This window comes from Lissotriton vulgaris, unplaced genomic scaffold (genome assembly GCF_964263255.1).
Source record: "Lissotriton vulgaris unplaced genomic scaffold, aLisVul1.2 SCAFFOLD_1069, whole genome shotgun sequence".
Taxonomy (NCBI): Eukaryota; Metazoa; Chordata; class Amphibia; order Caudata; family Salamandridae; genus Lissotriton; species Lissotriton vulgaris.
The window spans coordinates 462,350-479,399 of NW_028244666.1; the positions used below are offsets into that span (position 1 = coordinate 462,350).

General features: G+C 44.5%; 1 protein-coding gene across 4 annotated transcripts in view; it reads left to right on the top strand.

Moving 5' to 3' along the window:
• LOC147667170 (ensconsin-like) overlaps positions 1-17,050 on the top strand; it is a 652,025-nt gene that overhangs the window by 447,112 nt on the left and 187,863 nt on the right. For all 4 annotated transcript variants that reach the window (XM_086948874.1, XM_086948875.1, XM_086948876.1 and 1 more), the window contains one exon: positions 15,956-16,233. In XM_086948874.1, the coding sequence (XP_086805000.1) occupies positions 15,956-16,233 (278 nt within the window). The remainder of the gene's footprint in view (positions 1-15,955; positions 16,234-17,050) is intronic.

Genomic DNA, 17,050 nt, shown 5'->3' on the forward strand with positions numbered 1-17,050 from the left:
TCTCTCTCTCTATCTCGGTCTAGGGGATACATGTCAGAAACTAATTTAACCGATTCACCTAGGGGAGGACTTAAACAATTAAACTGTCTGACTTGCTAGACCGTAACTTTAGTCTATATTCTTCGGAGGCGGTTTTTTCAACCAGGGGGAGTTTTGAGTCAGTTTGTGGAGGAGGGCAGGGCTTAGAGTCCAAGTCCGAAGGAAGTCCGTGAAATTTTTTGATGTGGCTCGAGTGCAGCCATCCTTTTCTGCCCTCCAATTTAACAGCCGTCCTTGTCGTCAGAAGAACCAACTTCGGGGTCTGCCAGCGGGGCTCCAGTGGACTTCTCCGGTCAAAATTCCGCACGAACACAAAATCGCCAGGGACCACTTCATGGGGCTTCACCTCGGTGTTGTCGGGAAAGGCTGCAGCTACCTGTGAACGACAAGATTGTAGTGCAGACATCAAGGAGGCAAGGTAATCTGTCAGCATAACGCAATCAACATCTGTGATTTTACGAGGTATAGGCGTCCCCCACATATTTGGTGGCCTACCGAAGACCACTTCATACGGGGATAGCCCGGTTCGAGAGTGCGCAACCATCCTCATATAGAAAAGGGCAACTGGCAAGGCTACTATCCAGTCAACGCCTTTCTCTCTACATATTTTTGAAAGTCGGATCTTTAGAGTCTGATTATGGCGCTCCACGAGACCTGCTGCCTCGGAATGCCGGACACAGTGGAACTTCCACTGATACCCTAACAGGAGTGTTATGTGTTTCACAAGCTCGGATGAGAATGGCTGACCGTTATCTGAGTACACCATACGGGGCAAACCATACCGTGGGAAGAACTCGCGAACCAGCTGCTTGGCTGTGGTCGGAGCAGTGTAATCTGGGACTGGATATGCTTCTGTCCATCGGGAAAGTGCACATACGACTACGAGGACATACTTGAATCCTCGACAACGTTCCATCTGGATATAATCCATCTGGAGGACTTCAAAAGGGTGATCGGGAGGCTGAAATCCACCTTTCTCTACAGGAATGCTTTTACCTGGATTGAACTGACAACAAATCATGCAAGTACGCACTTTTTGTTTCGCTGCTGCTCGTAAGTTCTTATTGTACCATATGTGTTGAATGCTATCTAGCATTGCCTTTTCTCCTAGGTGTGCTGGGCTATGTATAGTGTTAATGATGACTTGAACCATAGAATCGGGGAGAAACCATGTAGATTTTCCCTTCGTCATCCATCCTTGATCTGTTTGGATCCCTCCTAGTTCAGTCCACTTCTTTATTTCATCTGGTGTGGCATGTGTCTGTATGTCAATTACATCATGTGCGGGATCCTTGACTGTCATGCAGTGTGATGGTGTCGGAACTATTGTCTTTGTCAAGTCAGTTGCATGCATTCGATTCTGGGCAGTTTGCTTAGCTGTTCGGTCTGCCAGGTCGTTACCCTGGGAGATCGTATCGGTAACCTTTGTATGTGCCTTACACTTCATAATAGATATCGCAGTAGGTAGATGTATTGCATCTAACAAGGCTTGAATGAGGGGACCGTGTTGAATGTTGGCACCGTGAGAAGTTAAGTAACCTCTCTCTCGCCAAAGGACTCCGAAATCGTGAACGACTCCGAATGCATAACGTGAATCAGTGTATATGTTAACTCTCTTATTTTTGGCTTGAATACAGGCTTGTGTCAGAGCGATGAGCTCTGCTGCTTGAACTGACAGGGTGTCGATACAATTTGTTTCTATAACTTCAGTGTCTGTCGTGACTGCGTAAGCTGCCACTAATTCTCCTGTACCTGTTCTCATACATGAACCATCCACATAAAGTGTCAGGTCTGGGTCTGGTAATGGGACATCTGTCAAGTCTTGTCTGGGTTTCGTCGTAATAGTGATGACTTCGATACAATCATGCTTCAGTGGGTCTACACCGCTTAATGGCAAAAGTGTGGCAGGATTCAATGTGCTGCAGCGTCTGATTTCTATGTGTGGTTGAAACAATGTCAATTCATAACCTGTCAGTCTTGCTATGGTCAAGTGTTGGGTCTGTGTACGATTTAAAAGAACTTCCACGGAATGTGGAACTTGTACTGTCAATTGATGTCTTAATACTATGGAATCGCTCTGTCTGATTGCTAAAGCTGTCGCTGCGACTGATTTCAAACATGCAGGTAAAGCTTGTGCTACTGGATCCAATGTGCTAGAAAAGTAAGCACACGGTTTGTGTGAACCTGCTTGTTCCTGAGTGAGGACTGACAAGGCAGTACCTTCACGTTCTGTAACAAAAAGTGTAAAGGGCTTACTGTAACATGGTGTTGCTAAAACTGGTGCTTGACATAAGGCTTTCTTTAAGTCTTCAAAAGCTTGTGTATGTTCCTGAGTCCAAGGGAGGACAGTCGATGTCGCTGCCTCCTGAGTTGTCAACTGAATGAGTGGCTTTGCTAGAAATGCATATTGGGGAATCCATTGTCTGCAGTACGAGGTGAGGCCTATGAAAGCCCGCACCTCCTTTTGTGTTTTCGGTGGTGACATGTTTACAATTAACTGGATGCGATCTGGAGTGAGCTGTCTCCCCACTTTGGACAGCAAGTGACCCAGGTACACAACTTGCTGAACACAGAATTGCAGCTTTGAAGGGGAAACCTTGTGCCCCTTGTCAGCCAGGAAATTTAAAACCGTCAGTGATGCTTTTTCACATTCGGGTTCGCTTCGTGCGGTGATCAGCAGATCATCGACATACTGGAGTAGGGCGGTGTTAACAGGCATGTGGATACTGTCAAGTTGTCTTTTCAGTGCTTGGCTATAGATGCTGGGGCTTTCTGTGAATCCTTGAGGTGCGCGTGAAAATTTGAAACTTCGTCCATTTAAACTGAATCCGAACAAGTATTGGCTTTCTGGATCAATTGGGACACTAAAGAAGGCATTCTTGAGGTCAATTACAGTAAAGAACGTCGCTTCTGAATCAATAGCTGTCAGTAATGAAGAGATATCTGGAACCACAGGATACTGTGGTACAATGCATTTATTCAATTCGCGCAGATCAATAACTAATCGATAAACAGGTGGTGCATTTGGATCAGTACGTTTAAGAACTGGGATGATAGGAGAATTACATACATTGGAGTCGGTTTCCACGACCACTCCTTGTGCAATGAGCTCGTCAATGATTCTCAGTAAAGCCACTACAGCATCTGGAGGTAACTTGTATTGTCGAATTCGTGGTAATACCACTCCTGCTTTGAGTGTGACTCGATATGGTGTAATGTGCATACAACCTACATCAGTGGGGCCTTTCGCCCACAAGTGTGCAGGTATACTCTGTAACCGGGGATCCATGTCTCTTAATACGTAATGGCCTTTAAAATCTCGCAAGAATAATCGTACTCCTTCCGGAGAACAGCATATTATAGCTCCTAGAGCTTTCAGTGTCTTTATACCTAATAAGTTTTCTGGACATGCTTTTGTAAGCAATAAATCTGTAGTCCGTGTCAAAGGACCAACTGCAAGGGGAAGTGGCTGTGATACTTCATTAATAATAGGCTTTCCTGAAAATCCAAGGGAAACATTCTGTGAGCCTGAGAGGGGTGCCCCTGGAACCTCATTGTGACTGATGGTGGTCCTGCTTGCCCCTGTGTCAATTAAAAACTTTCTGTCTTTTCCTAACACTTGACTGTGTACATAAGGACCCTCTTGATCTACAGGAACTTCAATAAGGGGCAAGCCAAACTCCCTCTCTAGGCTGTTTCATGTGTACCGCTGATAATCGGGGTAGTCATTCTGTGCATACTGGTACATCTGTTGTGTCGTGTTCTGTGTTGCAGTAATAGGCTGTTGCTGTGGCACTGCTACGGTTTGTGATGAAGCTGGCATAGGCGGAATATGTTGTATATTCTGTGGTACTTGTTGCTGGGCCTGATCTTGTCTAGGTACGCGCGGTCTCTCCTTGGTCTTACCCGTGGAGATATTGTGTTTCAGAACTGCACAATCGTTTACATAATGACCTGGCTGTTTACAATAGTTACATGTCCCTTTAACAGGAGCCGTCGAATTACTAGGCTGGGTCGCACCCTTTTTGTGACCATCAGCAGGAACTGACTGGGCAACTAACATTTTCATTTTCGTGTCTTTCATACGTCTTTGTTCATGTTCTTGTTCTTCTCTAATTCTATTCTGGTGGTACTGTAACATTTGTAACATTTGTGAAGGGGTGTTAGCTTGCCAAGTGCTTTCGACTTTCAGTACTCTGTTCTTAACCTGGGGCAGTGAATTCTCGACTAATTTCGTTACAAAAAGGTGTGGATAGGACTCGCTACTTGGTTTCAGGCCGCTATTAATACCAAAACATTTCTCAAATCGAGTATAAAAATCACTAGTGTCTTCATCGGGTTTCTGTTTACAGGCTGAGATTGCACCCCAATCTTCCTTTTTCGTACTTAATAAACGTGGCAACACTTGCACTAACAATCCTGGTAATGCTTTAACCTTCTCCCCAAGCCCTTGGCCTGGAATTCTAGTATTTTCTTCGTTTTCTAATGCAGTCCAATCAATCTTTGCATTTCCCACTTCCCATTCTTTTTCTTTAAGTTTCTCATAAATACCAGGAGGCAGTAGTACTTTCAATATCTTCATAAGGTCGGGATAAGTATAGTCACCCATGAGTAACATGTCTTTTATTTCACGGTGAAAACCTGCGGGATCTTTATCATGGCTAGGTACTAGTTTCTTCATTTCCAATAATTCTATTTTGGTTATGGGTGTGAACACAAACACACGTCTAAGTGTATTATCGGCATTCTGAACTGGGTGCACTTCTCGTAACGGATTCTGTCTATCCAGGTAATACATTTTTCTTTCCATGGAGTGTGCTGAATCAGATTGTGGACATAGGAAGGCACTAGATCTGTGCCGCTGTTCTAGAATTACCTTGATTAGATCGGTACCTAGACCTCTCCACTTATTCATGAGTAGTTCTGCTAATATATCAGGCAGGGGGCCTGGATCGGAATGTTGGCTTCTATATAATAGAAGTAGGTGTTGTATCATGTATGTACCAGCTAAACGCTGTTCACTTGGTGTCATGTTCAAAAATGTGTGTGCTAACGCATCATCACTATATTTCTCGGGACTGTCAGCCCATTGTACTGCTGACCTCGCTAATTCTTGTTCATCCATAGAATCTAGTACATGGTACCCCATTCGTTCTCGAAGTCTGTTATCAGTAGCTTGGAATAAGTGTTCAGGAGTTCTTGGATTACACATGGCTTCTTGAAAAATTCTTTTACTTTCTGGACGCACTGGGCGCATTGAATTATTAAAGGGTCTTCCTTTACCTACATATGCTATCGTTTCTCTAACTGGTAATTGTGTTTGTCCTGTAGCTTCTTCTGGTTGCTCCTCTTCTGAGGACTCAAACTTGTCTGATTCATTTTCTGGTTCTATCTGTCTTGTTTCATGTATTTTTATTACTACGCTTCTGATTCTTTGATACATGTTTTTTATACAATTCTGTTTATCATGGCTCCCGTCTGCTATATTCTGACCCCATCTATGAAGTGCTTTCATTTCCTCCGGGTCCATCCCCGGCCTATCTTGTTCTCTTATTAAGCAGTTTATAAAAAACCGTAGTATCTTGGCTTGAATGTCAACTTTCTGGTGAGCCATGGCTTCCTTAATACTTTCAGGTCCCTGCCCTGTTTGGACAAAATGATATATTCTGTCTAGATGTTCAACCATTCCGGGTAGGGTCAACAAAAAGTTGGTGACCCGTCTTAGTCGTACTGATGCTAGTATTAATCTTTCATCATTTCTACCGGGTACTGGATCATATCTACAATCCCCGAGACGTTCTTTTATTATATCGAAATCGGCTGATCGAGGTGTACGTTGTTGTGCTAGATCCCTGTAAGTCAATCTATGTACTTGTGGAGGTGTCTGAAAACCTGTCGCCCCTCCGGACGCGCCTCCTGAGGCACTGCCTCCGAAGGGGTTGTTCGGATGTAAAGTGGGAGGAATGGGTGCGGGAAGAGCTGGAAGAACGGGAGGAAGACCAGGAGGGACATTCGGAACGGGAGGAAGAGGTGGAGGAGTAGCTTGTCGCGGGGGTAGGGGCTGATTGTCTCGGGGTCGAGCGCCGCCAGAAGGAGGTGTGCGCGGCGGTGCGGTATTAGCGTATGCGGGCGCTACATCATCTAGATAAGAAGAAAGGAAAATGTCCTTCGCGGTTTTGGGATGCATTTTAGTCGGGAGCATGGGAGGTGGTAGATCTTTTGGTACTTCCGGAGTGGCCTTAGGTAAACCTTCGGCCAGGAGAGGATACATACCATTCCTAAGGGTGTTTAGTTGTCTGTCTACTTGTTCTATTTTTACTCGGATACCTTCCTCAACTAATACGTTTTCTTGGGCCTTGTCTGAATCCTCTTTCCTTTTCTCTTCCTTTCTAAGTGCTTTTTCTGTACGCCTATGCGATTCTTTACGCCATAATTCGATGGCATCTTTCTGTGACTGTCTGGCTTTCTTTTTCCGTAATGCTTCTTCTACTCTTATGATGCAATCTGAATCCCATGTCCCTGCAGCGGGCCATCTCTGATTCTCTGCTAGATCTTTAGTGTAGTCCACCCATAAATCGAGAAATAGAACGGCATCTAGGCCGTGCTTGTGGTACATAAAGTACCCTGGAGTGTCCCTAGGTGGGATGGGAACAGCTTCCTCGAGTACCCCTTTTCTAGTCTTTATCTGTCTTAATTTGGAGAATAACGGCATCTTGAAAATCTGGCTACTTAGTGCTTACTCAGATATGAACACAATGAATACAATAATCACAATAATGACGATCGAACAATCACTCATACCACGACATTTTGAGACACATTAAAACATTTTGAGATGAACAATAACAATTAGAATGTAACTCGCTAACTGCATAATACTAGATACACTGCTCAACAGTGCAGACTGGATATACTGCTAAACAGTACAGATACACTGTCTAAAGCAGTGCAGACCAGGTCTGTGTACCCAAACCTGTCTTGACCGGCACAACCTAATGCGCACGTCTAGATGCGTCCCCAGCAACGGTACTCACCGGGAAGCACGGAAACAGAAGGCCTCGGAAACTCTGGACTGGACTCGACTGGATTCGGACTGGATTCGGACTCGACTCGTGACGCAGATACTTCGGAACTTCGGAACCTGGTGGGCCTCCGTATACCTCGGATCTTGCTCTCTCAGCTAGGCTCTGGTCGGGATCCTCCGCACTTCTCACCGCCTCGTCTGGGTGTCGATCGCGGCCTCAGTCACCTCCGTTGGCCTGAGGGAGATACAGGAAATCCTGCGGGTACGCGTAGTTTCCGTCCGGCTGTGGCAGGGGGCTAAGCCTGCAAAGCACCTCCGGCGGGTGAGAGGGGGGAGGGGTCCCTATTCGGGCGCCAATTATGTGGTAAAATTAATTACCTGGTACTGAATTTCTATGCGGTAAAGTCAATAAGAATAACTCATAATAAATAAGAGGCAAAATCTGTGATATTTGAGGTTTCTCAAAAAGGGTTTTATTCCTATAAAAGGAATTGGGTGATTAGCATATTGGCTTGAGCCAAGGTGGCATACCGTTCCGTCACCACATAGGTTCGGGAAGGGACAGACTGACAGAGTCAATGGTAATATGCGAGTATGCAAGTATGCGACAATACATTATTGACAGGCATTCATATATATAGTCAATGCATTACAGTAAAGGCATATGCAGGAGGCGTAACAGCTGAGAAGAGAGATAAGAGTGCATGTACGTAATACAAAAAGGCGTTACAATAGGCGTGCATGAAGGCGTGAACAAGAACGTCATTTATCATGATGTCACAAGTAGGCGGATCCATGAATGAATCTGGCAGTGTCAGCAAAAATACATGGCAGAGATGCGCGCGCAGCAGTATGACGTGTAATGTACGTGTAACTTGAGGGGTGAAGGGGGACTTGACATTTAGCCCTACATGTGGAGACAGATGTCTGGATGTCAGATCAACCTAATCCCAAATCCTATCTAATATCTCATGTTTAAGGAACTGTATTATCTGGAAGGAAAAGGTCTCTCGGACAAGGGGCTATTCTATACTGACTGTGAGTGCGTGTATGAGCGTCTACGTGTCTGCATGAGATGCGAGGGGTGCGAGGGGGGCATGGGCCTACCATGGAAACAGAGCCATGAATTACTTGCATAGAGACAGTGAGGCCAAGCCCTTTGCTCTGCAGCTGGAAGGATGTTGACATGAAACTACTAGACAGGAATGTATTTTCGAGGAGTGGAGCAGATAATTCGAAGGTTGAATACAGTCTTGGCAGGCAACAGGCTGAGCCAAGTACCGTTAGCCGCACAGGGAGTGAGGCAGAGGTCACGGGTACAGATGCAAGCCCAGGTTTAAGATTCAGAGTCAGAAGGCAGGAAAAGGCTCGATGGCAGAATTCGGGGCCTACTTCGCCAGAGCTGAAAAACGTGTAAAGTACACTACATAAAGACGTTGGCATGGCATATTTAGGAACGGACTATTTGACCCATTCATGGTGGATCTGAAAGAGGACATGTTAACGTTAGACGCAAATGTATTTGCGTCTTCATAGCTTGAAGGGGAGGGAACATACATGTACTTGTAGCGTGTACACGGAGTCGTTGGGGTCTAAGATAGGGGACACAATTGATCACAAAATTTATATTACCTCAAAGTAGTCAACAACAATGTGAGAAAGAGAGGCCAACCAGCAGGGGAACAAAACGAGGAAAAAAGGCAAGCATGGTCAAAACAAGAACATCAGCAGAACAAGTGCAAACAGAGAAACCAAAAAGCCAGGATGAGATGAAGAAGGCCCAGAAGAGTCCATAGCAGTAGTTTTGTGTGCATTAATTAAACTTTGCAGATGCACTGGGTCTTCATAGGTAGTCGTCTTATTATTATAGGTGTCTTTGAACAAGCAGGGATGGTACAGCCCATATCTGGCACCCATGGAGCGAAGGACATCCCTCATGCCTGTGAAGGCCTTCCGTCGATTGGCAGTCGCTTTTGCATAGTCTTGAGCGAAGAACAGAGGAGAACCAGACCATGTTAATTTTGGTGAAGCCTTAGCAGCCGTAAGAACATTCAGGAGATCAGTATATTAAAAAAAAAATAGAGAATGACACCTCTTGGGCGCTGCGACATGGAAGCAGACGTCTGCAGATGACCCAACCGATGAGCATGTTGAATGTTGAGAGACGTTCCTTCTGGTAGATGTAGCAATTTAGGGAGGAAGGAGGTGAAGAAAGCGATGGAGTCTGAACCCTCAAGACCCTCCACTAGGCCATAAATGCGTAGGTTATTTTGTCTGTTCCTGTTTTCCAATTCCTCCACCTGCTTTTGGAGGGCGCCAACCTATGAAGTTAAGTGAGAAACTGTGGTACGAGTTTCCTGGAATAAAGCAACAGACTGCTCGACTGAAGAGACTCTGGTGTCAATTTGTGACCAATTGTCCGTAAGAGTCTGAAGCTTAACATTGGTTTCCTCCATAAAAGGACGAAAGGTCCCAATTTCTTCCAAAAAAGGGCGGAAGGATCTTATTTCTTCCAGCAGAAGTTCCATGGAAACAGGCGTAGACGATTTGTGGGGTGAGGGAGGATCTTTTTTTAGTCTCTTGGTGGTAGCTTTCCCTTATGCTAATTGGGGAGGATCCATGATAGTATCGGAGCTTGATGAAGTGAGAGAGTCCTCTAATTTGGAAAACTCTGAGAATAATTTGGAGTTTTTCTCAAAGGCCACATTTGTTACGGTTTTGGAGGGTAAACGCGACATGGATTTCAGTCGTCCCATATAAAGTATATGAAACTATCTCAATCCACGTAATGCGTATTGCCTTTGTAATAAATAGGATACCAGGTCAAGGAGGTACAGAAGAGCACGGGGCAGGAAAAATCCAAAAAGGCACTCCTGAAGATAAGAAATTTTGCAGTAAGTTACAATTAGAGTTCAGCACAGCATCAATGACACCAAGAACTGCAGTGCGGAATGATAGGCAGAGAGGAAGCAATCACCACAGGGTATAAGACCATGGAACAAAATTGGTGCAAATAAAGTCAAAAGGCCATGAAGTTGATAGGAGCAATGGCTGTTATGCGATGAACAGCATTATGAAAGTACTTGCTTGAGCGTTACCACCTTTGACAAAGTAGGAAGGTAGAAAGATATGCGCATAGTAGATAAAGGAAATGTCCTTGAAAACACGGTAATTTGTCTCAATCTCAAAACCGTGAACCAGGCTTGTAGTGAAAGTCATACAAAGAGGGAAGCGGACACTCCGTCCAGTAACAGCTGCGCAGTTAGCAAGGTAATTCAATGGTGGATATCATAACAAGAGCCAGCTAACATAGTAGAGAAATCTAGGTAGCAAATCACCTAGATATCTGGGAATAAAGAGCAAGCATGCTATTTAAACGATAGAGAGATGGTACCACCGCTTATTCCAGCACTGCCACACCACCATCTCGCTGGTCAAAGCAAGATAACGAAGAGAAGCACTTAAAATGGCGGTTAGCAGATGCCGGGCTATGAAGGTCAGACTTATATAACTGCAGAAACAAAGCGAGGAGATGATGAGCAGCTATATACTAATGCCTGAAGGGTGCTGGCGACATGAGGAGTTTGCGTGCCATTAGAAGTGAAAATAATGAAGGACGCACCATGAGGCGAAGTTAAAGCTGGAGAGTTGCGTCGTCACAAAATGGCGGCCGCATCGTACCTGAAGCGGCGAAAATTGCAACCTCAAAGTTCGAGTTGTCAGGGCATTTCTCTGGGTCAGGAACAGCCGCGCCAGCATCCAGGGGTGTTCCGACGTCGGAAGAACCTATTCAGCAGGAGAAAAATGATGATTATCGCTGCAAACCTCCCAAGCCTCTGCGGAGCCTCACACCAGTGCCGCCATCACCATCGGACGCCAAGCCACGCCCCGAGCGAACAAATTCTCAGTCCCTATGATTACACTGGGAGGCTACCAACATTGATTGTGTATTTACTGAATAGTCGTTTCTGTAAAAATATTGAAACCTTATTTTTATGTCACTAAAAGTCACACTTCATACGTACAGGTTTCACTTGGGACACTTTGTACTGGAAATTTTGCGACAAATGTAAATTTATGATTTAAAAATACCTTGTTTCTCTACATGCTCTGTGTTACATGTCATTTCTTTTTGTGACATCTATGTACCTCCCTTTTACTGCGATTGCGCTGATACACCTTCTTCAAGACCGCAACCTTCCCAGAGAGCTGGAAACACGCCAAGATCAACGCCCTACTCAAGAAACCCAAGGTGGATCCGAGATATCTCAAGTACTTCCGGCCCATCTCCCTGCTCCCGTTCCCGGCAAAGGTCATCAAGAAGATTGTCAACGGACAACTGACCCACCACCTCGAGGAGAACAACATCCTGGACCCATCCCAGTCCGAGTTCCTCAGCAACCACAGTACCGAAACTGCCCTAATCGCCGCCATCGATGACATGAGGGCCCTGCTGGACAACGGTGAGACCGTGGCCCTCATCTTCCTCTACCTTTCAGCCACCTTTGACACAGTTTGCCACCGCACCCTACGCACCGCCTCCACAACGTAGAGATCCGAAACAAGGCTCTGGAATGGACCACCTCATTCCTCTCTGACAGAACCCAGAGTGTCTGCGCCTCCCGCCTGCCAATTTTCCGATCCAAAGCCTCCGCGATAATCTGCGGCATACCCCAAGGATCCTCCCTCAGCCCGACTCTGTTCAACGTCTACATGGCACACCTGGCCCACGTAGCCCAACTGCACAACCTCAGCATCATCTCCTACGCCGACGACACCCAGCTGATGCTCTCCCTCAACAAGGACCCCGTCACCGCCAAAACCAACCTCCACGAAGGATGAAGGCCGTCGCTGAAAGGATGAAGAACAGCCGCCTGAAGCTGAACTCTGACAAGATGGAGGTCCTCATCCTCGGCTCCACCCCCTCAGCCTGGGACGACTCCTGAAGGCCGATCTCTCTGGGAGCGGCACCGACACCCACCGACCATGCACGTAACCTGGGATTCACCCTCAACTCCACACATTCCATGACCAAGCAAGTCAACGCCGTCTCTTCCTCCTGTTTCAACACCCTCCGCATGCTCTGTAAGATCTACAAATGGATCCCCACCAAAACAAGAAGAACGGTTACCCAAGCCCTCGTCAATAGCAGACTGGACTACGGAAACACCCTCTATGCAGGAGCTTCAGCTAAACTCCTGAAACGACTACAACGCATACAGAACGCCTCTGCATGCCTGATCCTCGACATCCCTAGCCACAGCCACATCACACCTCACCTAAGAAACCTGCACTGGCTCCCTGTCAACAAAAGGATCACCTTCAAGCCCCGCACCCACGCACACAAGGCACTCCACAACACCGGACCTGCATTCTACACCACGAACCGCCAACTCCACTCAGCCGACCTCGCACTCGCAACTGTCCCCCGCATCCGAAGAACAACCTCTGGCGGCAGATCGTTCTTCTACCCCGTCGCAAAGACCTCGAACACCCTCCCCACCCATCTGCGGCAGACCCAGGACCTACTTACCTTCAGGAAGCTCCTCAAGACCTGGCTGTTCGAGCAGTAGCAGCACTCTACCCCCCAGCACCTTGAGACCCTCACAGGTGATTAGTGTGCTTTATAAATACTTTGATTGCTTGATTGATATATATTGTATTATCAATCATTGAGTGTCCACAGGAACCTCTGTTTTCTGTCTAAATTGTAAGTACCCTGGTTCTGTGTGAGTAGGGTCTCCCTTGTTTCCTTATACACTATCTGAAGTTGTCAGGCATGACATGGGGCCACATGACAGATATACTTATTAAGTGCCTGCTATTCCTCCGTCGTCTGAGGTTGCCTTTTGTTAATCTTCTCACCCTCCACCCTTCCTGGTATGAGATATCATGCCAGATATCTGCATGTTCTTGACAGTGCTATATGGTGTACCATAAAACCTTACTCATTTTACCCTCTCTCCTTTGGACTCCTCATTTCCTAAATATAAGAAGAAGCAATCTTTCTAGCTTGTGGTTTGAACCTTACATGCTAAGCTCTCCCTACCTGTCCCCCTGCCAGTCCAAGGCATTAAATAAGCACCCCCAATTGCCAGTCAAATGACTTGTCCCCTAAACTAAGACTTCACCATCAAACTCTCTACATAGGCACCAAATAAAAGGTATTATCCACTATATTCTTCACACAGGTAGGTTAAACTTCAGTGTAAAATATGTAAACTACAGCCATATATTCCCAGATCCATACTAATGAAATATAACATTGGAGACATTTATGCATGCCAATGAAATAGGAGAGATATAAAAGTGGGCATTGCAAGGGTGGTGGCCATGCAAAATGCAGTCCACAAACACATACTTGTCGTTTTATGGGTATTTACAAACCATTTGCAGGTTGTTTCACACACTGGCGATATGTGTACATGACCATTCTTGCCCACTAATTATATCTCCAGTTGCAACAGAATGTGTCCTTTTCCAACTAGACTAGAAAATTAAACCGGAATTACTGCATAAGAAGCTCCATTCACACTTGCCTACTGTGACTACACGATTAACCACTTATCACGACTAAACTACAACCACTTACTCTGATAGTTTCTACTACAACTTCTGTCTCTATCAATCAAATTCTTCGCCACTTACTCATTCTCAACCTCCTGTTCAATTCTCTACCTGCAACATCTTTTCAACCACTTACCTTCTAGCTCCACTTTTATACACACGAATTACTTCTACAAATTCCACTCTGTACACCCCATTGTAGTTTATCCAAATCGGCTCCCCTCGGCATCTCACTTCTACATCTCCATTTCCTAGACAAAGATTGTGGATTAGAGAATGGGCCCACCACTCCCGGTCTAATAGTTCCTCCACTTACAACATACAACATACACATCATCATCTACTTTCAGAGCTTTAACTATTAACAGCCATGTTGGTGTTCCTTACTATAGGTTACCTGGTCTGGACGCCTGACCAACCACCATATATAAATAACAAAAACTTGTTAAATTTTCTTAATAAACTAATTTCAATTGATTACCCTTTGTCAGGAATTCGGGTCAGAAGAACCTGGGAGAGACCGAGTATACTGGACCCTTGTTGCAACAATGGTAGACTTTTGCCATTGGTATCCTCGGGACCCAGTACTGCAGATATCTACAGTGGGAACCAAGTAACCTTTTTTTAGCATTTTACTTATTAATTGTAGGTGCTATAGGCTAGAAACTAAGCACTCAGAAATGCAGTAAGCACTTAATCACTTACCAGTCAGTGATTTTTATTATTAAACAAAATAAATGTACTCTAGTACACTCACTGCTAAATACTAGAGCACATATTTATGCATATATACAGAACTGGTTGGTAGGAATGCATGTGGTGAAAATCTCGAAAGGGCCTCACAATCAGCAGAGTGCACACAAACGACTGGTCTCACAGATATCTTAGTCCACTAAATGTGCCCTACAACCATCTGCGTTGGAGGCACAATTAATAGTCTGCGCACCAGCAAGCCCTGTACCCAAAATGATGTAATTTCAAGTTCAAAGCTTAAACCACTAATGACCATGCTTTGCTTCGAAAGCCGGGTAAGGGCACTTAATACGTCAGTCATATAGGCCTAACTTCCTTCCAAACTTGGATGCTAAGTTGTTCACCAAAATATTAGCTACATGAGTGGATAAGCTGTTAAATGTTTTAGTTCAACCTAACCAAACCGTTTTCATCAGGGGAAGGTTAAAAACAAACAAAATGTTCAATATTATGGACATAGCCAGGAGGGGACAAGGGAGATACTTGTCCTGTCATTGGAAGCTGAAAAGACACTGGACCGCCTAAGCTAGGCCTTCATGTCTGATGTCTTACAAAAGGTAGGTTTTGTTATGTGAATTTGGAAATGTTATAGCAATCCAGGTACATGGGTTAGGGTTAATGGGAGGCCCAGGACGAGCATTGTCATGCAAAAAGTAACACAGCAGATCTGTCCCTTATGTCCCATGCTTTTTGCTAAAGTTCTTGAACTCTTTATTCAATGAAAAAGTGATAACACTACTATCCAGAGAGTGAAACTAGGGTACAAGATTTTTTTAAATTGCACCATTTGCTGGTGACGTGGTTTTCACTTTGGCAGATCACGAGACATTGGTACTAGCACTACTAATGGAACTGTGTCAACTCCAGGTCTTCTCAGTCTTTAAAATCTATTCAAACCTGACGGCTTAAACATGTATGCTGACGAGGTAATAGGTCAGGCCTTTAAGACTAGCTATCTTTTTAGATGGGTTGTGTGTGCAGTTTGACTATTAGGGAACAGTCATTGCTAAAACACTGCAGTAGAATCCTGACCAGAAACGTAGATGAACTCGCTGTAGAGCTAAGGCTGAAGTATTTAATTGGTTCCACCATCCAATTTTGTGGGTGGGAAAAATCACGGAGGAAGGTTCTACCTAAATTCTTATTTTTTTCCCATATTTCCACTTGCCATTTTGAAGACTGACATATGTATGGCTATATGTGGCAGGGGAGGAAAACACAAATTTAAGGAGAGGGCTTTGGGCTTCCCCCAAATGCCTAAATACTGTCAAACCATTTGCTTGGGCCCATATAGAAACTCAAAAGTAATAGTATACTTTAATAATGGACATACCACGTGTCTGTAGAGTTGCTGGAATGTTCTATGGAATGTCAAATGTGGAACTAGGACAATGGAATTTATCCGTATGTAGGAAGGGGAGTGGAAGAGAGAAAACTGTAACAGACAGCTGAAGGTAACTTGATAAAGAATAAACCTGGTAATAAATCTGGGTGTTAACTACTAAATATTGTGATGGATCTCTACAGTGTCCTATTTTCTTATTGTATTTTTCTTTGTTTTTTGCTTTACAGGCCTTCACAGAAGACATCTGTACCAGTTCATGGCACGCCCAGACAGATAGTATCCCCTCCCAACACATGCAAAGGTTCCCAAGGATCCCATCGACCACCATCACCTGGCAATGTTCGACCAATTAAGAAAGACATTGTACATGATACAGATCAAACGATCATAGAGAATGAATCTGCAAAACAGACTCAAGAAAACACTAAGACAAAAGGTCTACTGGCAAGTCCTGGGGAATCAGCACCACGACTAGGTCTTTTTGAAAAAGCAGAGCCTGCGCAAGGTAAGAATGCATACAACTTAAAAATCACTAAAATAAAGTAATATTTTATATAAGTATGTGCAGAATCTTATGTTTTGTAATATCAAATGAGAACCCTAAGAATATCATATTGAGCAGGGGACACACAAGCTTCAAAGTGAAGTAGTATGGAGAAACAGAAGAATAACAATAACCCGTCCCCCAGAAGCACATAAATGTTAGGTTTTAATAATTAAAATATTAGAGAGTGATTGGTTCAGTAAACAAGAAAATATGCAAACGATAATTCTGTAGTAATCCATCACAAGAGGCCTGTAGGGTGATAGTTGGGATGTTGGTACGAGCATTAAGCTGACACGAGCATTACGTTCACACAATGGCCCTAAGGCTATGGCATCTACAGAAGGGTTTGATGCATCCTTTAGTAAATTGGATTCCAATATAAATTACATTGATACACAAAGCACAGCCTAGCTACAGCATTCGCCAACCATTTCTACATTACTGGAATCAAAAGAAAAGAAATAACCGAAGTGAAATATAGCTGCTGTGATTTTTGTTAGCTGAAATCTCTGAAAATTTCAGATGACATGGTTAGTAAAACTAAGTCTGTTTTTATCAACAGTTGAAAAGGTCAACAATTGAACAAATGCTAAACAGGAGGCAATTCTCCCAATGCGCTCAGTCTGCATAAAAAAGTATTCCATTTAACCAACAGCCTATCCCATAACTGAGCGTTCCTCCTCTCCCGAGAAGTTCCTTCCTTTCTGTATAGGGAGGAGTGTCAGAACGATGTGAGCACCAAAGCCAAAAATGAGAGGACTAACAGATTATTTGA